Below are 25,077 nucleotides of genomic sequence, written 5' to 3'. Positions count from 1 at the left end.
TCCCTCCATGAGGAGCGTCAACCGGTTAGCCAGAGTTTTAGAAAGGATCTTTGCGTCACAGTTAAGGAGGGACAGAGGCCGATAGGAGTCAGGGGAGGTCGCCGGTTTGCCCGGCTTCAAGAGGGAGGTAATTAAGGCCTCTCTCATGGTAGGGGGAAGTTTCCCCAGCGTGTGGGCTTCCTCAAACACCACCTTCAAAATCGGGGCAAGGATATCTATGTATGATTTATAAAACTCGATCGGGAGCCCATCGAGCCCCGGGGCCTTCCCCGAGGCCATTTGCATGATGGCCTCGCGAATTTCGTCAATCCCAAGCGGTGCCATGAGGAACTTCCTTTGTGCGTCAGAGAGCCATCCCAGTGTGATCTCCCCCAAATATTGACCTAGCTCCGGCTGTTCAGTGTGAACGGAGGAGTATAGTTCAGTATAATGAGCAACGAATGCTTGCATGATAGACCGGGTGTCCCTGTGGAGCTCCCCCGAGCTACCCTGGACCTCGAGGACTTGGTTGTTAAAACGAGGCGGCCGGATTGCCCAAGCCAGGAATTTACCCGGCCGCTCTCCCTCCCCGTACCTGCGAGCCTGAAAGTATTTCCCCCTGAACCGAACCTCTCTGTCAGCAGTTTCTTTATAGTCGGACAATAGTTCGCGGAACCGGGCCTGCGCCCCAGCATCAGTGTGAAACGTGGGGGCGGTCTCCAAGTCCTTAAGGTCAGTCTCAAGCTTACGGAGGTCGCTACGCAGAACCCTGAGGACTCCCACCCCTTTCGAGATGCACAGTCCTCTAATTGTGACTTTAAAAGCCTCCCACACCACAGCAACACTATCCACCGTGCCACCGTTGCGCTGGAAGAAGCTCTCAATCTCCTGTGCAATTTCGGACCGGAAGACGTCGTCTAGCAGGGCAGTGGGCTGCAGTCTCCATGACATCGGGGAGCCAGCGAGGTCAGTCAATTCGACGCTCAGCAGGACCGGGGCATGATCGGAGTATGTGCGAGCAAGGTGTTTTACCCAGCCTATCGTGGGAGCAAGTCCCGGGGAAACTAGGATGTAGTCCAGTCTCGCCCACGTGGAATGCGCGGCAGTCCAGTGCGTGCCCTCCCGTGTCGCCGGGTTCCTAGAGCGCCACGTGTCCAGCAAATGACGCTCGGTAAGGAGGTCATGCACATATGCCTGCGAGCGGGAGTAGTGGTGTGGGCCGGGATTCGCCCTATCCCTCTCGGGGTCAACAGCAATGTTAAAGTCACCTCCCCACACTAGGTAAGTGGAACCGATGCGTAAAATCTCCCCCCAGAGCGTCCGGAGGCAAGACGGATCATCTGTGTTGGGACCATAATAGCACGCTAAAGTGAGCGTGTCCACGCCCATGCGTCCCCAAACACCACAATATCTGCCTTCTCGATCCATCCGTTCGCCCATGTGCACAAAAGGGGTATGCTTCCTAATAAGGATGGCCACCCCACGCGAATAGGTGGAGTAAGAGGAGAAAGTACGGTGCACAGCCCAACGTGACGCAAACAACAGGCCGGGAGGGGTCCAGGTGCGTCTCCTGAAGGAAGGCTACCCCTATGTGATGCCTATCCAAGTATGCCAGGACGTGTCTCCGCTTTCTATGGTCTCCCAAGCCCCTTACATACCGGGTCAAAAAGTTAAGTTGCCCAGTAAAGTCCCTACGTGTCTGCGGATCACTCATGGAAACAGAGAAGACTCAAATACAGCAACACAATGCAACCACCGCCCCCCGAACAATGTGAAGAAGTCAATGCCAACATCGCCACATACCATTCAAGACTAGCATATTTAACAAGTCCCCAACTCCCCCCCCCACCCCCCACCCACAGCAGCATCCCAAACAGGCTATCTGGACAGTCCCCCACCCCCCCACCCCGAAGCAAACCCCCTCTATAGCAAGTGCCATATGGGAGCAACATGTAAACTTAACGTCAAGTGGGTAATACCCATGGGAGGACAGTCTAGGTGAAAACACAGTAACCCCTCGACCCGGAAGAGTGCGCCCAGCCAGGGGCCGAGCCCTCTCCATGGACAAAGGGCGCCCAGCGATACGAAAGAGTCCTAAGAGTCTGGTACAAGCTAAAGAAGTGCTGAACTCCAATAACATCCCCTCACAGTTAACACAACTAGGTCCATGGGTCCCCATACCAAGTCTCACTATGGCAGACACGTGCAACACCTTACCAGCTGACAAGCAACAGTCTCAGTGGCGACAGGACAACGATCCAGCACCATCATCCTGATGCCGGCGAAGAGGGGCAGTCCAGGTCACGTTTCTTGATTCGCTTCAAGAACTCCTCCGCCTGTTGGGGTTTAGTGAAAAAGATTTGTTCCCTTGATGAGTGATGCGCAGGCGGGCCGGGTAAAGAAGCGCATAGTCAATTTGTGCAGCTCGCAGTTTGTGCTTGACCTGGACGAATTTCTTCCGCTCCTCCTGAACCACCGGGGTGAAGTCTGGGAATATGGTGAAGGCTGTGCCGCCGTAGGATAGGGTCTTCTTCTCTCTCGCCGTCCGAAGCGCGACATCTCGGTCACGGAAGTTCAGCAAGCGTGCGATAATAGGGCGGGGGGGAGCCCCCGGCGGCGGTTTCAGGGCAAGAGATCTGTGCGCCCTTTCGACGATGAACTGAGGTGATAGGGAGTCCGTGCCCACCACCTCTCGCAGGAGACCCTCCACATAGTCCTCCATCTTGCCCGTGTGGGTCGATTCTGGAATGCCAATTAAACGAATATTGTTCCTCCGACTGCGCGCTTCCAAGTCCTCATTTTTGGCTGCTATTACGTGTAGGACTTTGTCCATGCGCGCCACAGTGGCAAACAGTTCCGATGTGCGATCTTCGGTGTCCGAGATACGCCTCTCCGTCTCTGTGAGGCGTTCGCCATGGCTGTCAACCTTATGCACAATCGAGTCCATGCGGGACTGCATGGAGTCCATTTTGTCCACTATGGTCGCTAGACTTTGCCGCATATCCAGCAGTATGGACTTGACATCCTCCCCCGGTGGGGCCTCCACCGACGTCGACCCCCCCGCAGCGGGCTCCGGCTGCGACCTGGTCGGCTTCTTGGACTCGAAAGTGAGGCGAGGCTGACGACTGTCCGGCTTCCCCATGGTGGCGCTGCCAAGCTGCCCACAGCAGGATCGAGGGCGCGTCCGGGCGAGCCGGGCCGCAGGTCAGGCCACGAGGGCAAGAAGCAAAAGGGGGGAATGTGGCAGTGCAGGAGAGGGGGGAAACCTCCAGACCGTGCAGCGGGTCACAGGATCATCCACAATCCCACAATTCGACCCCCACCACCTGCTATGGGGGACCCCGCTGGGGACCAACCTCCGCTCCGGAGACCGATCGCGATCACCCAAGCATACCCCTCATCTCCTCAGCAGGCAGCTCCTCACCTGTGCGTCCGGGGCGACCTCTGCGCGGATCGCCAGTAAATAAGAGCCAGGCAGGCGGGGGGAGGAAGGATCCGGGGCGAGCCCCACAGGTAGGCACCGCAACCGCGACTCGCCAGCCAGGGGGAGAAGGCATGCACCTCTGTCCAGCGCCTCCAGGCCAATGGCCCCCTTCGCAGACCCGCCACTCCCCAGCGCGGGCTCCACAAAGCAGGCACCGGCGCAGGAGGGCCAGCGAGTAGTACACCAGGCAGGCAGTCCCTCCGGGCCCCGTACCTCCGTCGATCCGCCGATCCGCCGGTCGGTCAATCGCACCCAGTGGGCAGGCAGTCAGGCATCAGCGGGGGGGGCGAGAGATCCTCACACGTCGAGGTGAGCGAGGCAGCACCGCAGCAAGGATCAATGGAGGGCAGGACAGGCGGCCGCGACATCCGCCGGGCGCACCCGTCACCAGTGCTAGCGCCCGCCGGGCCCCCCGCCACCACCTAGACCGTCCTCTCGTCTCCGGTCAGGGGTATCCAGTTTGGCACACTACGATCCCCGCAGTCGCGCCGTAGGGCCGCCGCCCGCGGCTCCGGATCCGGGGGTGAGGCCTAACCTCCACGTGGGAAGCACCGGCCTCTCGTTGCAGCAGCTCCCCGGTCTCGGCTCCGGTGGGACGTCCGCCACAGCCGGCGCGGTCCGCAGCGGCTCCCCAGGCCGATGTCACCGGGCCACGAAGGATGAAAGAGTGTTCAGGCTGCAGCAGGGATGTCGGGCCGTCCACGCAGGTCCGTGCAGGCAGCAAAAGACGACTTTCAGGCAGGATTATGGAGGATTTCGTCGCCGGGCTGCGGGAGCTTCACCCAAAGGCAGCCATTCCGCTGTGCGCCACCTAGCGCCTCCATGTATAGGTAGAGTTGAGTGTCACTGGGGTAAGGTGATAAAGCAAGCTTCAAAGCAGGGTGAAACTGTTCTTGTGCACGAGCGAACAAGGTGGGCCTCTGCATAAGCGTTCATGAGAGGTGGTGAAGGATGAACGATATGTATGCTGTTGAAAAAAGCCCGAAGGAGAATACAGACCAGGCAATAAAATAGCCACAGACTTCGGATACCTCGGAAGCAAAGTAGCAGGATTCTGTGGTCTATGGCGTAACATGATGTTTTTGTTGTCTTCAAGGATATCGCCTTAGACTTTCAGAACTGGGTTTGTGCTTTGTCCTGGAGGAAAACGGTCTGTGGTGGTTTGAGAGAACTAATTACCTGTTTGCATGCTAGACTCTTCTCATAGTTAGCACGTTCGGTTTACTTATTTGCAGAAAGCATATGCAACACACAAATTACAGAGTAAAATGAAGATACACAAGGATGTGTGTTGCCCTAAATGTGGAGACACGGGAGTCGACTTAATTCATTTAGCTCATCATATCATTTTGTGTTCATTCTGTGATGAAGGTTGTTAAGCACTACGAGATTTCTAAGTAAACGTTAAAGAAACCACAAAGTGGATGTCTGTGGGAAGCAGAGGGTGGGAGAACAATTCAGTGAGATGGAGTGTTTAGTGCAGGTGGGTGGAGTGTGTGGACTGAGCGGACTGAGCGGGAGAAGCCTGGTGATACATGTTGTGTGAACTGTGTGATAGGTTTGAGGGTGTACGTGGGTGGAGGGGGGTGTTCAGTGAAAGTCATGTGTATGCGTGCTTGTGGACTGTGTACATGGATGGGGGTGTGTGGGTATGTTAGATTAGGTTCTGGATGTGTGTGTTTTTGTGGGAGTGAGCTACTCAACCAATGGTGGATAAACCAACTTACTTCCCAACTGTCAATTTTGTAAAGGTTGAACACTTTTGAATCTTAAGAAGCACAGGCCTTCAGTATTTATTCATGGGGCCATGATACATAGCATGAATAGTCTATCAATATAATGCCATGCAGTTTAACCTATTCGCCATCTATGCAATAATCTTATCGATTAGGTCTAAACTGAACGAACATTTAGTTAAATAAAACGCTAGTCTATCCTGAAGACTGGAAACATTGTTCCAGAACAGATGTGTCATGTGGTATTGTAGTAGCCTTCAGACAGGCCATTCTTGTAAACTGTTACACTTCATGGGTAGCCGTTTCATTCTTTTCTCACAAACACAAGGTTGTTTATAATAGGCATGTTTTCACAAATGTATTTTCCCCAGATAGGCTTAATTAAGGTTGCAAAGTATGTCAACTTTATGAAAATGTTTGCGAAAGAATTTTCTAGGTAAAATATTTTTTCCAAGACATTTTATCCAGTGAAACTGTGAAAGTGTTTGCTGCGATTGTTTTCAGGGAAAAACTACTTTTGCAGGAGTAGCGACATTTGCAAAGTTGTCAAAAATACAAACTTTGCAAATACAAAACTTTACATTTAGCCCCTTTACTTTTACCTGAGAATTTTCAGTGGTGGTTTTCTTTTATGGGAGATAGTCATCGTTCGGAAAGGCGAAGTAAATGAGAATGGTAATAGTTCTTAACGCTACGTGGATTCGATCACTCGGAGTGTGTAGCTGCAGGACAGTATCTTGCGCAAATGGAGTGAGTTAGTAATACTGAAGTACTCACCACTGCTGCCACAGTCTGCACAGGAGATGAGTTCTTCTGGCTTTTTCTCCCGATTTGATTCTTTCGTCCCCAAACAGAAACTACAAATTGGAATGGGATCAGCTCGCGGCTGTGGGTAAAGAAACAAAGCAGATATGTTAAAGTCATATCCACTAAAGCATCTCGTGCAAATAAAAGTCGTCTAAACTGCTACACATTTTTGCTTTGTGACGAAAGCGGGCCACCACGATGTTCATCTAATCAATAGCGATTAATTTGACAATTCATGTTCATGCCTTAGTACAGGCGGTGTACAGAAGCAGTGTCCTAGCAGACGCACGAGTCACACATTCACACTGCAAAACCACTTGTGTGCACGAGTGGTCCCTCGAGTTAGTTTACAGGCTGCACTACACAGTAAAATATGCTTTAAAAAAATATTTATTAAGCTCTGCATTCCTTCTTTGCCTCACGGTAATCCATTGTCACCACCTATATAACTGAGCCAAACATGCACACCTCATCGGTCCCATGTTACCTAAACCAGCAAGCTATACAGTTAAGTATACAATTAGAGACTTCTTAAAGGCCAGGTATACTTGGCCCAAACTGCTACCACTGATGCTGGTTTCAAGAGCACATCACAAGGCCCCACAGATCTGGGTTATAAAAAGAGAGGAGCCATGGTGCAATACATTGTGATGGTTATGGCTAGCCTGGAGGTTTTACATTATGCACACACCTTCATGCTGGACAGTTACAACTCCCATGTTATTCTGCGAGAACGAGGCTAATCAGAATGCAACGAAAACCAATCACCATAGTCGGTAGCATACACACGCATCCAAGATAGGCAGCAAAAAAAGACACCCAGCGTTGGAGTTGCTTCAGCGGTTACTTTTTAGATGTGCTGTAACATCCTTTAATTCTTTTTTGCCTTATTTGGTTTGCTCGAGGGCCAATGGTAATCCGAGATGTTGGTTGCTAGGCAGTTTAATAATTAACTAACCGTTGTAACCGTTTTATTCTGTTCTATGTACAGGTGGCAGTGACTGACCGGTGCCCGACTCACGCAGTTCTCAATCTCCATGAACAACGGTGCGACTATGCACTACTCCATACTTGAGGCACAGTCATTACTTTGTACCCATCATCCTAGGTGGTTTTTTTGGGCAGTAGACACAGTCACTCCAGCCCAGTTGCATGTATTCCAGAGGCTATTTGCTGCAGGCCGCAGCTATCATATTTTATGTCCTCCCTGCAAATTAGGTTAACCACAGGTCATGAAGATAGTGTTAAGTTAACCAGAATTTCAAAAGCCACACGCAAGGTTACCAAGACATCAACATATACCTAAATAAGTAGGCTCGCTTGCTTACGAACACAGTTAAAATTTCAGCTCAAACAGCAAAAACGTAAGCTAAGTGTACTATGTATAGTCAATTTAGGAACACCCTACGTGAGTTTGTTTTAGGCTTCAGTAAGCAAGAGTGCGTATCACATTTGAGCACAAAAGTAGTAAGGTATTCAGATTGAAGCCTAGCTGATGCTGTCCTGTACACAGAAAATGTACCTCCATACGAACCTGAAATCTGCTTTTATTCACCTGCAAGCCATCTCTACTTAAAAACAGGTAGGGGGCACTTAAAATGCAAGTACAATTCAACAATAGGAAATACAGCACGATCAACATATTTTAAAGAAAACTCCTTGATAAAAAAATAACTAACTTTTTTTTTTAGAAAAACCTTCCTTGAATAACAACGAATTTCAAAATATGGTACTCTCACCATTGGAAACTAACCTAAAGTTCGAAGGTAATTAGAAAGTTCAAAAGCCCAAAAGAACCCAAGAATGATTTTGGCAGACATTGCGCAATGCAAAATGTAATGTTAAAAATGAACAAAGCTAATGTCTGGGACATGGGGGACTACGTTTTGATAAAAATGGAAATAATTGAGCAAAAGCTTTAAATTTAACATTGTGGTATTCTTAAGCAGGTCACGCAAAGGACCAATCTGCCCTGGCTGCAGGAAAGAAGCAGCTATGTTTGTGGAGAAGAACATACAAAGAACAACGAAGTAGCAAAAGGCAAAGCGTATGTTTCCAAATAACCATTGCGACAGGTTTATTTACCCCTTTGAACTCCTTAAGTGTTCCTACGAGGATCTGGGCTGAACAGTACCTCCAAGAACAAGGTATGCAAGATCTTTTGAAGCTTCTCGACCTAAGGCACAATTGAAGGATACTAGGTCATCCCTCGAATGCTTAGATCCCCCCCCCCCCCCCCCCCCCCCCCCCACTGCCAACAATAATCTCAACACTCCAAACTCTAGTGTTGTAAACCCACTAGAACCTAAGGAGGAAAGCAATAAATCAATCGATCAATCCCAGTTCTGAAAATGGCCACTGTGTAGCCAAACGTTGTTAGTACCTCCTGAAAGCTCACAGAAGAGGCTGCCTCATAGCTTGCCTTCATATTATACTACAGATTGGAAAGCAATAACAAGTTCAAGAGCTCAGGTTTGTTTAATTAGATTTCACTCTAAAAACTACTTTTATTCAATCACCCAGTAATCTCTTCTTTTCTATTCCAGATTCATAAAGCCAACATTCATAGACAACTACCCAACACAAATACATAATTTGAACAAAACTATTGCTAACAGTGAATGCAGTGCTTTAACCCCTTCCGTGCTCATGACGGAACGGTTCCGTCATGAGCATCGGTTGAGCTGTGCTCATGACGGAACCGTTCCGTCATGGCCCCGCCCACGCTCGAACCCTTCAGCACCGCGGGGGAATCCACGCCGCGCTGAAGGGGTTAAACCTAACTGGAGTAATCAGATAAGTTTCTATAGTTCAAGTACATGCATATTAAGTGAAGACTCAAAAAGGTTTTCTCATCTAAGCAGGACAATTCATTGCACACGGTCAACAAAAGATGATTTAAAATGGGAACAAAGATGATGAAACACTACTTTTCCATGTCAAAAATCTCAAAATAAAAAATGGCATATTTCCATTGTACTATGATCACCAGAGATCAGCTTTGTCTCTAAATATGCTTTATGTTAATGTTACTCACTGTGTCCATCCTAAAACAAGTAAAGTTCGTGTGAAGTTGTAATCACTTTAACGTTGGATAGGTGTCAAAATATAGGGTATCTATCAGTGCAGACAATACCAAGCTGAAGACTGTTCCGCTAGCTTTTCTGTAAACTGCCTATTTTTTAAAGCAAGGTGATCTCACCACAGGTAAATAAACTATACCAATACAATTTGGGCAGCAGAGCGAAGAAAATTAGGAGGTTGATGGTCTTGTAGTCGCAATTAGGACCAGTCATTAAGCTTTTATGTATGGCAACAGTAGCAGCTTGTAAAGGCACACTAGTAGGAACTAGCCACCGAAAGTTACTCAGTGAAGAAAACGAACCACCGTTACCCGTCATCCATATACCACTTCTCTTCCTGGGGCCCCTGAACGTCACAGGAGTTTGAGGCAAGAAACATCTCAACAGAATATGGATTGCAAAAAATAGAGATAAATATATTTTTTACATTGTTAATCACCAAAGAAAATGGCTAAAAAGCCAGGCTATGCATGTTTCAGGTAAGACATGTTAAATATTTTGATATTTCAGAGTCATGCAATACCTGCAGCTAACATATCACAGTAGTACCCAGAAATCACTACAGGCAGACCAACACATCTACATTTGTTTGGTAAGATGTCTCTAAGCCCCCTCCCCTCTAATCCTGCTTTGGGGGTGCAGTTGCCACGCATCCATATTGGGTGCAAAGAGATTAGGGGTAAAAGCAGGATCGCTCCCTTTGGCTTAGACTTTACAAGTAACTCTGCTAAGTTCCGGATAGCTTGTAGAGTCCACCCTGCCCTAGAACAGAAGACCCATCCTGAAATGGGCCATGAAATAGCTGTCTAAATGGGTTATGAGTGGAGAAAGACAGCCTGTTAACTGTACACAAATTTTAATAGTTGCCGCCATGATTTGAGATTTGTACAAAGGAATCCATCTTTGTGGTGTCAAGATGGAGGATAAAAATAATCAAAAAATTGGTAAAACAGTGACTTGCTCTTTTCAATTGTAGGTTATTAAAATCATGGATAGCGTTTGTTGAGCTCCATTGGATTGGGAAATGCTAAAGACGCCCTTTACCATTCCTATGATAAACACATGCACCACAGGTAAAATTACTTCATGCTCTCCGAAAAAAGAAAAATAAGAAAACACCTCGTTATAGTGCTTCAAGATGCAGCCCTCGGGGCTACTTCAGAGACACTATACGAATATGAACATCAACAATTCAAAGAGCAGTCCTTGATTTAGTTAGCAGCGCAGGTGCAGTGAGATCTTGTAGATCTTGTCATGTGGCAAATTGACACATGGGGAGACGTTTGGCACATTAAAACTGTGACTACAAGTGGAGTCAGTGTTTGACGCCGGCAGATCTAAAAATGGCCGTGCTGTGACGTTTTCGATGCAGTGCAGTGTTCCTGCTTCATAGAGAGGTTCTGCTCTTGCCCTCATTAACATCCGCTCACACAGCTTTGGCGGTGGCTCTACTGAGACAAAGGGAGCGCGCACCGAGAACGGGAGCGCTTTTCTATTTCACAGTGTTTTCGCTAATGGAGATCAGTTGCATCGTTTAAAGATGACATTATTTGGTTTAATTATGCACGAGGCAATTAACCAGTTATACAGCAGAAGCCTGATGTTCACGCCTCTGCTGAGGCAGCTCAGAAACCGTTCTAGTCGCTAACCAAAACCTTATTTTTGATATCACAATTTCATAATCACTTTATTCACATCCCACCTTCCTACTCGCATCTCCTGCCGGACTAGATACCGCAAGCAGCTTTCGATCAGGCAGCAGCTTGAAACCTGCAGTCTAATGGCTGTGCGATATTCCCTTATGGATTGAATAATTGATTCACTTAGTATTCTAGGAAACAAGCATGTTGTGGTAGATCTGCAAACTCGCAATTATTAGGTCTGGTGAAGAAAACATACTTCTTTCGGGCCTTGAACTAGCAGCAACCTTTGTCCTTTGCGCTACCTTTTGAGAGAAAAAAAAGCCAGGCTGCTTTTTGGCTTACGGCCACGTCTGGCTCCTTTCGTCAGAGAAGGGAAAAGTCATCTGGGAGATGAATGAGATTGGAGGCTTGGATTTGTTTCATTATATGAATGTGACATTCTGTAAATTATTTATCGGCACGGAAGACAGCAATGGCAAAGCCATTGCTATATCAGAGTAAATCGAGCCGGCTGTTAATACAAACGCAGGGTTGTAGTTGGAATCCATCAGGGAAGCAGTGCGGCCTTAACACCAGATTGTTCGTTTAATTGCTGCTCAATAGGACCGAAGTGCTCCCAAGGCAGATAGGGAACAGCGGCAACCTCACTGGTGCAGTTCTGCACATCCATCACAAGGATTCGAGCTCAGCCAAAGGGGGTCATGGGCTAGTTCACACCATTTTGGGCACTTGCTTTTTTTCAGACCCTAGGCATGGGGTTAGCTTATATATTCGTGTACGAGTATGTGTGAGTTAAAATGCATGACGGGGTTTCTGGGCATACAGTTAGATGTGTTTGCAAATATTAGTTTAAAAAAATATAGCCACGTCTTATAATACGACCCCAACAAACTTAAGACTATGAACGTTGCAAAATGTACAGTTACATTTGTTGAAGCAATGCCCCTACAGGTATACACAGGAGCTTTGATATCACATTAAACGCTGATGAGTCAATTAATTGTATCTGAGAACGCTGAATCTACAAGGTGCAATTTAGTTAAGTGCCACTTGGATACAAAATCACTGTCTGAAACTTAAGGATAAGAGAGGTGATCCTTTTTGGGAAGGCAACTTCGCATTTGTAATGAAATCTGGTGGGCAAGTACACTCTGCCCTGCTCCCACTCCTAGGAAAGGTTTAAGGGATTTGGGAATCTTAATTGATGATACTCTGTATGAAGGACCAGGTTATATGCATGTGGATCCTGCTACGGTATACTGCGCTTATTGCGCTGGATACCTATCAAATATTGCAACATTATAGTCCAGACATTTACTAGTCAATTTGACTACAGAAATACTCTGTACCCTGGTATGGCAATGTACCTGTTCACGCCACTACAGCTCATTCACAATGTGGAAGAACGCAGGATTTGTAATCTTACAGCCAGAATGTCTATGTTGCCCATTCTGAGATCTCTTCATTGGCTGCCAGTCTGCACACGTGATCTTCAGCGTCGGGCAATTCCTTTGTACAGGCCAAATGCAGGTTGTAAACCTTGCATTTTCCTTTCCCTTAAATGCACTTACCGGTGCAGTGATTTTTAACCAGCTAAATACTCTGCTCCACACGTGGGAAAATACACTGACTACGCTGAGCGAACCGCACATGTTCAAACGTGCATGGGGAAGGCAGACCCCTCCTATGGTTAGAGAGTGGCAAGAAAAGCTGTAGTCTACGGTGCATTCTGGGGCTCTGCTTGAGCTACACACTAGCCCCCACAGCTGCAGGGGTGTGCAGCAAATATCCCTCTGTTTTTTTGTTTCATATAGCGCAAACTCGACCCCAAGGCATCAGAGCGCTTTACATGAGCACCAGTTGCGTTACAGATGGACGCATTCATTTTGTTAGGCACAGGGAGATTAAGTGATTTGCCTAAAATCACTTCCAGTAAGAGCACAAAAAAAACGCTGAAGGATTACTCCTTATCAAGGAAGGTCATAGAAAATAAGGAAGGACTACACACTATGCACAACCCACCCCAGCAAGCTGCTTCACACAGCAAGGGTACTAAAACTGTTGAAGGACTACACTTTCTTCTTTCGAGAGATATCATAGAAAAAGAGGATGGACTACTCACCTTCAGTCCAACACCACCCTAATAAGCTGCCCCACTGAACCTGGAGCAGAAATCTTGGAACCCTCTACTGACTCCAGCAGAGTGTATTGCCAAGAATAAGCACCAGGTTCTAGAAGCAGCTTTGTGACCACCATGCACTCCTCTGAAGGCCTCATCTGGACCCAACATGCCTACTAACAGTCACCTTCTGAGCACTGCATCTGGCAAATGTGGCCACATCTCGGCACTGTACCTGTCTCAGTAGGACAACTCCTGAACCCAATCAATCCTGGAGGCTACACCCAAGCTCATTTTTCTTCCTGGAGGAAGCATCCAACGTATTACATGCAATGCTCGGGCACATCTATGGGCAATTGTGCTGCGCCTACGTATGCCAATCTCTACATGTACCGTTTCGAACTTGATCACATTCTCAGTAAAGTTGATTGGACAAACAACCTGATCCTTTACAAAAGATACATAGATGACATTTTCATCATTTGGAAAGGACCGACTACTTTATTGGATCAACTTATTGAAACACTCAACACAGTGGATCACCGAATCGAATTCACCCACAACATCAGCCATGAGTCAGTAACTTTTTTGGACACCCTTGTTACCAACACTGGAGATCAACTTACTACACAAGTATACACCAAACCGACTGACAGGAATAACCTACTACATTATGACAGTTTTCATCAGCCGTCTCTAAAAAAACATCTACCTTACTCTCAATTGTTACGACTCAAAAGAATTGCCAGTTCAGATGAACTTTATGAATCTAGTAAAACCGCTTGTATTGACAAATTCAAAAAACGCAATTATCCTCTTACTATTCTGGAAAGTGCAATCACCAAAGCTGACATTCCTACCAGACAGGATTTGCTCCAACCTAAATCACAGGCACAACAAGAAACCAGATCCGTGTTCATCTCAAAATTCTCTACGAGAAGTCACCAAATTAAAAAAATTGTGTTAAGGTACTGGCCGATACTGAGTAATGAACCAGACTTTCGACACATCTTTGATTCACAACCTAGATTTGCCTACCAGAGATCTCAAAATTTGAAACAACTCCTATCTACGCCCAAAAATCTCTACACTACTGATTTTAAAGGCACCATCCCCTGCTTGAACTGCGGAAACTGCAATTCTATCATCAAGGGCAACAAGATTGCACACCCTCACAAAGGTTTTCCCATCAACTTAACAGTAACAGCCACGTGTAACACTCAGAACGTCATCTACTTGCTTAAATGTCCCTGTGGGCTTGTTTACGTTGGCAAGACAGAGAGAAAAATACGTATTAGATTCAATGAACACAAGAGCAACATACGTACTCATCAGATAAAATCTCCTATTGCTAACCATTTCGATCTTTTACAACATAACATTTGTCAACTGCGCTTCTTGATTCTCGAACAAGTACCGATCATAAAAGGACGAAACACACAATACCTATTACAACGTGAAGTTTTTTGGATTAACAAACTAGATTCGATTCACCCTAAAGGACTCAATGAACGTTATGATCTAGGTTGTTTTTTGTAATGTTCTCTGATTCTTACCTGACCTTCAGTTTTCAGAATACACCTTGGTATGAAGTATATGGGTACAAATCCATGAGACCGGGGACCCCATAACCTTGTATTCCCTGATGTTCTATCATAGTCATTTATTTTGCTCGCCACCCATCGTATTTGATTTTACCATCAACATGTACTGTTTACTAGTATTCCTTCATCCCTTCATGGAATTTTGTTTTTTCCTGTTGACTTTTGTAGAACATGCTTTGTTATCCCTTTTATTGTCTTATTGCATTGTATCACCTTGTCAACAACACATCCATACTTTTTCGCTCTGTTCCCACATTCACCCCGTACTCTAAACTACTTTTCTTTTAGTTACATTATTACACTAATTATTTATCCCGCCATTGCGGCTTCACTTTCTTTTCCGTCTCCTGTTTCACGTTTGTTTGTTTACTTGCGTTTTTTTTTTTCCACATCTTTCGTTCTGAATACACTCTGACTTTTTGTATACCCCGTATCGAACCCGCACACTCCTCTTACGACTGACGTAACCTTTTGCACACAGTCGTACATCCACCGTTACCTTGTATCAGACTTGTATTTTCTCTTTCTGATTGGTCTCTACAGCTTTATGACGAACCTATCCGCTTTCCACACGTTTGATGACACATTAACCAGTATAAACTTTTATGATTGGCTACGAGGCCTTCAGTCAATCTGATTTGCGATGACGATCACCTGATACCCTTTAAAACTACGCACGTTTTACAGTCGACTGACTTGCTGACACGCCGGCACTTTTTGACTGCTCAGTCTCGATCGACTTGAACCTTCTAGCATCACGTAAGTGTTTTGCGTCATCCCCTACACCGCCTTGCTCTTAAATAACTGGTTCATTCTGCGCTTACTTCGTTAATTTATGTACCCATGACCCTTTCTCACCCGGCACTCAACTTCTATTACCATTTTATTTTTGACATTTATTTTTGACATCTCACGCTATGTTCGTCTATTTTTCTCATTACTCTTAATTTTGAGCACGCATATTTGTAACTTTTTTCCTCACGTTATCAGACTTCGACTTACACGTTATTTTCTTTACGCCCGCATGTATCCAATTTTCAAACATCCCATTTGTTCTTCAGGATTCACCACCCATGCTTGTGATTTTAGTTCACTGCTCAAATATTCTCTTAACATGACATCCGTCCATCTAACACCATTTTGTTGAAACTACACTATCACAACATTGCTTACATCCATGCCTGTTTCATCTACATTTAATCTGTTAATTTTGAAAGTATTGATTCATGTTTCTTTTATACTGCTCTCTAGACTGATTGATTCATGATACTATTGTATTGAGTAAAGCTGTTTCCTTGTATCCTCCTATTATAGTGCCTCCCCTGACGAAGGGCCACACTGGCCCGAAATGCATTGGGCTACATCGAGTTATGAATCTCAATATACTCGTTTGTGATGTTCAAATTTCAGTGAAAATTATACCTTTCAAAGGAGCTACTGAATTCATGTAAATTGAATAAATCAATGAAATACAGAAAACGACCCTCGCTTGATTAATTTCTCCTTCGGAGTGCAATTCGAGTGACACGCTTCCGACCAGAACGTGCTTTCACATGATTTCTATCCCTACTCAGGGGGATCTACTCGTCTGCACCCATACCTTGCTCTACTCGAATTACATTGCTTGAACACGAGTGCGCTTCCTCTCTCTTCATCAATCAATCAATCCAGCAACAAACAGCCACTTTGGAGGATCTCCCTATTTGTTTTTTTGTTTCATATAGCGCAAACTCGACCCCAAGGCATCAGAGCGCTTTACATGAGCACCAGTTGCGTTACAGATGGACGCATTCATTTTGTTAGGCACAGGGAGATTAAGTGATTTGCCTAAAATCACTTCCAGTAAGAGCACAAAAAAACGCTGAAGGATTACTCCTTATCAAGGAAGGTCATAGAAAATAAGGAAGGACTACACACTATGCACAACCCACCCCAGCAAGCTGCTTCACACAACAACGGTACTAAAACTGTTGAAGGACTACACTTTCTTCTTTCGAGAGATATCATAGAAAAAGAGGATGGACTACTCACCTTCAGTCCAACACCACCCTAATAAGCTGCCCCACTGAACCTGGAGCAGAAATCTTGGAACCCTCTACTGACTCTAGCAGAGTGTATTGTCAAGAATAAGCACCAGGTTCTAGAAGCAGCTTTGTGACCACCATGCACTCCTCTGAAGGCCTCATCTGGACCCAACATGCCTACTAACAGTCACCTTCTGAGCACTGCATCTGGCAAATGTGGCCACATCTCGGCACTGTACCTGTCTCAGTAGGACAACTCCTGAACCCAATCAATCCTGGAGGCTACAACCAAGCTCATTTTTCTTCCTGGAGGAAGCATCCAATTCTAGACCGCTCCTAAACAGTCCATTGCACCAATCCCTAGCTACAGCACAAGGGGGCTCCTGGGTTCGACTGACACTAAGTCCACCACGGCAACTATCCAACGGCGAGCTATCTCCCACAGCGAGCCCACCCTCCACCAGAGCACCTACCCCGATACTCCCGCCTCTCAGAGTTGAACTGCCTTCTCACAACACCCCTCGCAATGTTTCCTCTTTCAACTCTCCTACTCTAAGACGCACTGAAGCTTTGGCTTCACCGCATGACTCGCAGCCTCCCCTCCACTTCACGGTCCACTTCCCCAGCCCAATAGGAGCATCTTACTGCACCCGTACTGTTTCAGTCCTTAAAGCACAGCAGGTGGACTCTACATCAGCCCGCACTCTTGCCATTGATGAACACCAGCCCATTGCACTTCCCACTACAGACCCAATTGCCTTAACTGCTCCCCATAATAGACCGTCCAGTACTCAATCAACACTATGCTGGATGAACTCTCCTCACTACGTAAAGATGTTAAGACGTGCTGCAACCTATCCCCTTCACGTACATCTAGGGGCACCCTGTCATAGCCACATATATGTGTGCCAATCCCCCTTTCCCTAACCCATAGCAAACTATCCCAGACAATCACCTCAAACCTAGGTGTGCCTCATCTGGAATGTCACAGCAAGATGCCGAAAAGCTGAGCAACACATAGGACAATGCTCCAACCTATTCTCACTTCCACAAGATCCCGGTCATACTAGACATTAGTAGGACCCACCACTTGCTCTACCAGGCCACCGACCCAACTAACCTCCATCCAACTCACTCATCCAGGCCCTGAATCATCATCTACATCTCGCTGCATGCTTTTAAACTGGTCATCAGTTAAACATGCTACCGAATTAACTTAAAGCATCCTACAACACAATTTCGACATCTGCTTTTCAACTGAAACCTGGCTGAATAACCATTTGTCCCTTATATTGACCTTTTCACCCCACCGAGCTGGTCAATCATTTGGTGTGATCGTAAGGACTGCACTGGTGGTGAGCTAGAAACTATCCACAAAATTCTCTGCCTAACTCCCCACTCAACAAAATGCCCCACCTTCAAATATTTAGGAGTTCAACTCTCCTCTAAAGGCCCCAATTCCATCAAATCTCATGTCATCTAACACCCGCCAGGTGGAAAATCTCAATTCTTGGAAGACCTAACAGACCTAATTACGCAAAACTCTCTAAAGTGCAGCATAGACCCCATAATAGGAGACATGAACAATGCATAAGATCAAACAGTACAAGCCCTATCCTCCCTCCTTGGACGAACGATCTCACCTGCCACTGCAACAAGCTGGATGAGGACAACACCACGCTATGGCGACCAAGCTTGTATGCATGGGTCACCACGTGGGTGAGCGGATGCGGCATGACTCAAACCCCATTTTAGGTTTCTTTTATTTATCCAAGATGGCAGACTCCACCTATATATAATGCAGACTAGCGTAAAGGCTTTTTAAACAGAGCTGCCTGGCAACAAATGACAGAAGATAGGTCTCAGGACACCGGAGGGGGGAGGGGAGTGGGGGGGGGGCGTGGTGGGGGGGGGGGGAGAGGGAGGGGGAGAGAGGAAGGGGGAGAGAGGGAGGGGGGAGGGGGAGAGAGGGAGGGGGGAGGGGAGAGAGGGAGGGGAAGAGAGGGAGGGGAAGAGAGGGAGGGGAAGAGAGGGAGGGGAAGAGAGGGAGGGGAAGAGAGGGAGGGGAAGAGAGGGAGGGGAAGAGAGGGAGGGGAAGAGAGGGAGGGGAAGAGAGGGAGGGGGAGAGAGGGAGGGGGAGAGAGCGAGAGACAGACATCAACAGGGAGTGGTATGGAGAACAATGGAGGAGCATGAGGAAACAAGCATATGCAATGCAATAAGTCTCACATGTACGCGAGTTTGAGCTATTGGCATTGAAAATGACAATGCCTTTAATTTATGTTTTGGCTTTGAAAACAAATAAAATGGTTTGTCATTTACAATGCCAATAGCTTAAACTCGCGTATATGCGAGACCTATTGCATTGCAAATGCTTGTTCTGTGCTGTTGCCGCCGCCCTGTGACTGAAGCTTTCATTACTGTTCACACTGTAATAGCCGTCTGCCTTTATGTTTCCAGTGCACATACACGCTCCCAAAAGGGACACAGGCACGTCCTTTAATTTTCTGTGTTCACGCCGCCGTGTGATTGGCGCCTCTGTTACTGTTCCCATTGTGACTTTTGCCTTTGTGTCCGGTGCACATACATGTTTCTCAAGCGGCATGCACAATTTGTGCTGTTCACGCCGCCATGTGACTGACGCTTGCATTACTGTTCCCGTTGTAAGGGACTCTTGCCTTTATGTTTCTGGTGTACATACATGTTTCCTAGCGACATAAGCACTTCCTTTTATTTACTGTGCTGTTCACGTCACCGTGTGACTGAAGCTTTAATTACTGTTCCCACTGCAAGGGACGCTTGCCTTAATGTTTTTCGTGCACATACATGTTTCCAAAGCGAGGGAAGTACTTGTATTTTCTGTGTTATTCAAGCTTGCCCTACAGTTTCCTGTGTGAGGGATAATACCCTAATGGTTCCGATGTGCATGTATGTCTCCTGTGCAGCATGGTCCATGTGTGAGGGAAGCTTGACCCAATGTCTCCTGCATGAGGGGCGCTTGCAGCACCGCGCTCCGATGTAAACTCGCGCTCCGGTTTAGGGTCTGCTGAACGGCATTATGCCAGTGCCCCAGTGCAAACAAAAAAGTGCATCGGGAGCAATAAAGGGGAGAAGGTCACGCCGCCAGTAAGAGATCAAATTGCGGCGGGCGTGGCTAAAAGGAGACAGGGTGGCAACAAGCAGCGATTGACATGCCTTGCATGCAATTATTGCACTGCCTTCAGCATGATTCGTGACGCCAAACGGCGCGCACGAATAAACACTGAAGGCGGAGCTGGGACGAGGCTTCTTTGAATCGTATCGATTCCAAGAAGCCTCGTAAGACGAGCGCAGCGCATGCGCTGGTTACGTCACACGAGACCTAAAAAGGTAGAGTTGGAAAAGCAAAGGGCAGAGTTGGAAGAGGCAATGAAAAAGCTGAGCGAGGGTCCACAATTGAGTGCATAGGGGTATGGAGACTGGAATTTGTGAAGGGAAGCTGTACACAAGGGAAAGAGTAAATGCACTGTCCTGAAGGGATAAACTAAAAAGTAGTAGTTTCTGGAAAGAGACTAATTGAATGATAGCCGTCAATCAAAAGCATGCTAAAGCGGCTATGCTGTAAGGGAGAGACAAATATAAGGAGGAAAGCCACAAAATAAGCAAGCAAATAAGTCAAAAGAAAGGCAATAAGCTAAGGGCTGGCACAAACCCACAGTAAGTTCAGGTAAGGTTAATGATCCGTTTTTTTCCGTCGGCAAAACTAAAAAACTGTCGGTTTTTGCACAAGATGCTAATAGTATCTTTAAATGGTGGTACTTCATTACACAAGTGAGTGAAGGTACAAGTTGATGGGATTCGTTTTTTGTCTGAAAATCTTAATTTGCAGTTTTAATTTTTAGATGAGGCAGTGAGTATTGGCTTTCAATTTGTGTATAGAAATAGGGTCGGCGCTTTTAGTTGCTTTTTTGTGGTTCTTCTAACAAAAGTTTGCATCCTGAAGGTTTTTCTATTTGCGTGTAGCTAATGAAACCATTGGATAAAAGTTTTTTAATTCTATAATGACTTGGGGCAGCTGCAGCACGTCCTACATCAAGCGGTTACAAAAGAGTATTGCAGTTTGTACTCGACATCAAGTTGTATTCTAACACAGAAACACCATTAAAACAACAATCATGTTTTTTAAAAATTTTTTAGTAACCGGACAAACCGCAACCATAATGGCTACATCCTATAACACTCCTAACAGTTACTGCTATTCTACATAATTGACTGTGTTAACGTTGCATAATGCCCTGCACAGTACAACTGTGCTATGGAGGCTGTGAAGCTTAAGGCGCAGGAGCTCATCCACCCCATTTTTTAAGAATGAAGCATTTTTAACACCACTTTATGTGAACCAGGAACCCCAACACCCTATACAAGTACTTACGGTAGACAGCAGATAAACAAATATAGCCTGGCGCATGTAGTTGGGTTTGGGTGTTTATACAAGTCTCAGACATTAAGGTGGAGTACTGAGGGTTCAACAAACTATCAATCAGATCCACATACCTCCCACACAAGTAATTAACGGAAATGGTATTGATTTCTTGGAAGACTGTTTGAAATGGCTCTCCTGCGAAATCACACTGCTTTGCTATTCTAGCTCTAAAGCGGAAATAAAGCCTTATGTTGACTGCCAGCATTTATGACAAGTGTTCAAGAGCGACTGTGTTCTATGCAGATGCGCCCTCGACTGTGCACTGAAACACAACATGCATGCATCCAAGATGAGATACAAGGGTTTCTGTCAAGTAAACGCGCTTAGCGAACTCGTAATTACAATTAGCACTGTACAGTTAACTGTTTTAGGTTGTGCAGCTCTGCTTCCATCAAGTCCACAAACAAATCCTGATGTTTGAAGAGCACTCGTGTCTAGAATCAAATTTCATAGAACATCAGAGTTGATATGTTCATATAAGAGAACGGCATTGGCCAGTCAGGTCCTGAAAGAATTGCTAATGTCCTGCCAGCAGATTCAACTATGTATTTCTGCCTCTCAGTAGGCTGTCCTCGCAAATACAGGTTTTACTTCGGTCTGTGTTTGAGAGAAGCTTGTCCTGCTATCCCTAATCAATCCAGGCAAAGGAATGGCACATTCCTTGCAGGATTGTTGACTTTGTTTCCAAGCAAGTGGAAGGTGATGCGGATGCTATGTTTGGGTGTAAAACCATCGAGTCATGTCTACTGAAGGCTTCTTTTGCCTAGGTAGACCAGCGAGAGGAAATATAAACTGCACCTCCCGGAACAAACATTAGAGAGAAAGAAACTCCATTAGTTGAATACTGTTGTTGAAAAGCTTTCTAAGCAAAGTGCAAAAATAATGGAAGCTAGTGGCATGAAGTGCAAAAGTGCTTTGTTCCACTTAGCCAATGTGATCTAATTGCACTGTTGTCTGTTAGTGGCTTACAGGTCTACAATATTGTGCATAGTTCTGGTGTTGGCAAAGTTAACGGCTGATGTTGAGGGAAAGTTGTAACTGAAGGACTAAGAGGTGTCCAGTATAGTTAGTGTGACCAGATTTCATGCATAATTTTCAAGATAACCACTGACTGTAAATGAGGTCGCTTGAAATTAATCGTACTTAAATGTATCCTATGTAAACATCTTGAAAATCTGCCAAGGTTTCTATTCTCCTAAACATGGCTTGGATACACCGTGTCACATAAAGGCTGCTTACGTTGCTATAGGGAAGTCAGTATGAACAAATGCAATTTAAAAATTGTTAGCAGTCTAACGAACTGAGTTCATATTTGCATCTAAGTAACACAAACAAAAGTCCCTAGTCCATACACAGGTTAATAGACTAGGGACTTTTGTTTGAGTGTTACTTTGGCACTACCCCGTCCCTTTTCTGAGTATTAGGGTACCTCCCTCTTTTATTAACATACTTGCATCTATCCGGAACTAGCTGTGAAAACTTGGGCAAGTGACAAACATCCGTGATTGAGTGTTTGTAGCACATGACCTTCCTTTGATCAGGCCTGGATCATAGATTGCAGTATTTGCACTCCCGTGTAACACATCTAGCGAGTTTGTTGCAATGGGATTCTAGCCTGCTGGTGAGAACTTTGAATGACATTATAATCAGCTTGTAGTATACTGCTGAACAAAAAATTGGATTCTAAATCCAGACGAGCTGCTGCAGGACAGTAGTAAAGGACAGTTTTCGCATGACAAACTATATATGTATGACATGAGCGTACAGATAGTATCAGCCCCATTCTATTAAATCTACAGTTAAGCTGCACCACTGGTAGGACCTTCTGCAGCTGACTTGCGGGCCTTAGCAGTTGAAAATGCTGTAAACAGTATTTGTGAATCAACCAAGTCTCAGCAGATGCATTTAGATGTTGCCTTAGCCTATTAAATCACATATGGTGTTTTGGTGTCCAATTAGGTCATAATAGGAGTATGTACTAGTGTATCCAGCACACCTGCAGAGGGTTGTACAGCAATTTTAAAATGTGATGCCAGATTACTTTAAACCTGAAGATTCTCCAGAACATTAACAGCCGACACGAGTGTAAGCACGATACGAAAGCGAGAGCAATCCTCTTGATGTGAGGGCTTACTTTACACCCCAGGTATACACAGTAAGTTTAGTACACAAACGGTGCCTCACTATTGTAAAAATTGGTTTCCAGATGAAAAATACCTTCTTTATTCACCTCATTTATGAGATAACTGCATCCAAGCCGAACACGAAGAGATGTTCCATACGCTGGCTTTTTCATGTCTGGCACAAGATCCTTTGATGAACAGGTGGGCGTTATATATATTCCCATCAGATAAATATTTTGTCTCTCTCTCTCTCTCGGCCAAGTGGTTGATCTACTGCACCCTTTTATCTACTCTAAATTCGTATAAATGCAGATCAAAACAAGTGTAACATTTTTAATCGTATGCTACTGTATTTATCAAATTCTACTTTTTGTATTAAACTATTTTGACAGGGTTTGAATTATCACAGCAGGGTGTTGTATTTGAGTGGGTTAAAGACTTATTGCAGAAACTTAAACAAATTAATGCAAGTCAAATGAGGAAATCCAAAGTGTAACATGTATCGTCATGTTTTCTAAAATCAGCCATTTCTGAGGAATCAGCACAGATTGCTCCAGGGTAATAAATTACACATATCTAATTTATTAGACTTACAACATTCAACGATAGCATATACCTAAAATAGGTACAATTAAATGACAAACTAAAATCTCTCCCAGTTAACCCAAGACTGTTCAGAAAGTACCAGAGACTAAGTGGCTAATACCTAATACAAGGAGGGTAATAGACGCATACACTTGTCCAGGATTGTGATGCATGGTTTCCAAATAAATCTTAATTTCAGTATCTTAAACCAGTTACACTCACTTCAGACCTAACAGTAGTGGGAAAGTAATTCACGGTTGTCAGAGCTAGTAAGCGCCGGGCCACGCTCTGTGTGACAGTGATCCACGCTTCCCCAAGGGTCTGCGGAGACACAAGTTTGCAACAGTAGAAAGCAAACGGCGCTCCTGCACCTCGAACAGTAAAACTCCACTGTCAGCTGAGGCATGTAGACCCGTATTTACTGGGAAAATCAGGCTGTACATTCGAGTTGCTCTCAGAAAGCCCATCTCACTTTCTTTCAATTCTTTACTAATGGTTGCTACCTATAAATGAGTTCAACGTTTTGATGACCATCCCTTGTAAGTACGTTTCGGGGCAAAAAGGTCAAAATTTTCCCTCTATGGACTGCTTTTTTTTTTTTTTAATCTCCAACTGAGATTTTTATAGGCTTTTGATTCCGACACATCTACTAATCTTTTGACACAAATCAATTACAGCCAACGGGCAATGTATTGTTTGGGCTTTATCACGATCACTGTCAATTTGCACACCTGAGAACTGCGTATTATCACATTTCATTGCTCATAGCACATCAAATACATCATTCTAAGCACAACTAATTTGAAACCTTTGAACTTGTACACTTTTTTTTTTTCTTTTTAATCGATTAAGAAATTTTGAATCTGTCAGATGACTAGTTCAACCTAGGCACTATTTACTTGGTCCTCCTGCTTTATTAAGTTTTTAACTTGCCTAAGCCCTAAGGATCCACCTTCTTTTTGTACACAGACAGGCACTGGTTTGTTTTTCAGCTAATATGAATATGTACTGCTTTTCATTTATGACAAGTTACTCAATTTGTCAAAATGTAACCGCATTTTATAATTTAGTTAAATTGTCAACTAATCTAATTAATTTACATAACGCCTAAACCTGCAGGTATAAAGCCGCCCAGTCCTTGATAAAATGAGGGAAGGATGGGAGCATGTACTTATAAGTGTACCACGTATCCTGATAAAACTTAAGTTTAATTAAAAAAAAAAGTACCATCTCAGAAATTAATCCTAGCAGAAGGATTACTGATTAGATGGCTCAATCGACTACTAGTTGGAAAAATACATTCTCAATATTTTTTTCTATAGCATAAAAAAATAATTGACATAGCTCTTTTCAAAATACTCAAAAGATAACGGAGCCACAGGGAGATACGCTGACTTACCCAGGATCAAACAGTGTGGGGGCCAGATT

General features: G+C 45.2%; 1 protein-coding gene across 2 annotated transcripts in view; it reads right to left on the bottom strand.

Moving 5' to 3' along the window:
* Window positions 1-25,077, bottom strand: part of KAT6B (lysine acetyltransferase 6B) — a 517,655-nt gene that overhangs the window by 226,614 nt on the left and 265,964 nt on the right. For both annotated transcript variants that reach the window (XM_085608735.1, XM_085608736.1), the window contains exon 3: window positions 5,977-6,085. In XM_085608735.1, the coding sequence (XP_085464861.1) occupies window positions 5,977-6,085 (109 nt within the window). The remainder of the gene's footprint in view (window positions 1-5,976; window positions 6,086-25,077) is intronic.

Source organism: Triturus cristatus, chromosome 1_2, assembly GCF_964204655.1.
Source record: "Triturus cristatus chromosome 1_2, aTriCri1.1, whole genome shotgun sequence".
In the NCBI taxonomy this organism is placed as follows: domain Eukaryota; kingdom Metazoa; phylum Chordata; class Amphibia; order Caudata; family Salamandridae; genus Triturus; species Triturus cristatus.
Note: the sequence above shows the minus strand (reverse complement) of the source record. Positions and strands in the feature narration are given on the sequence as shown.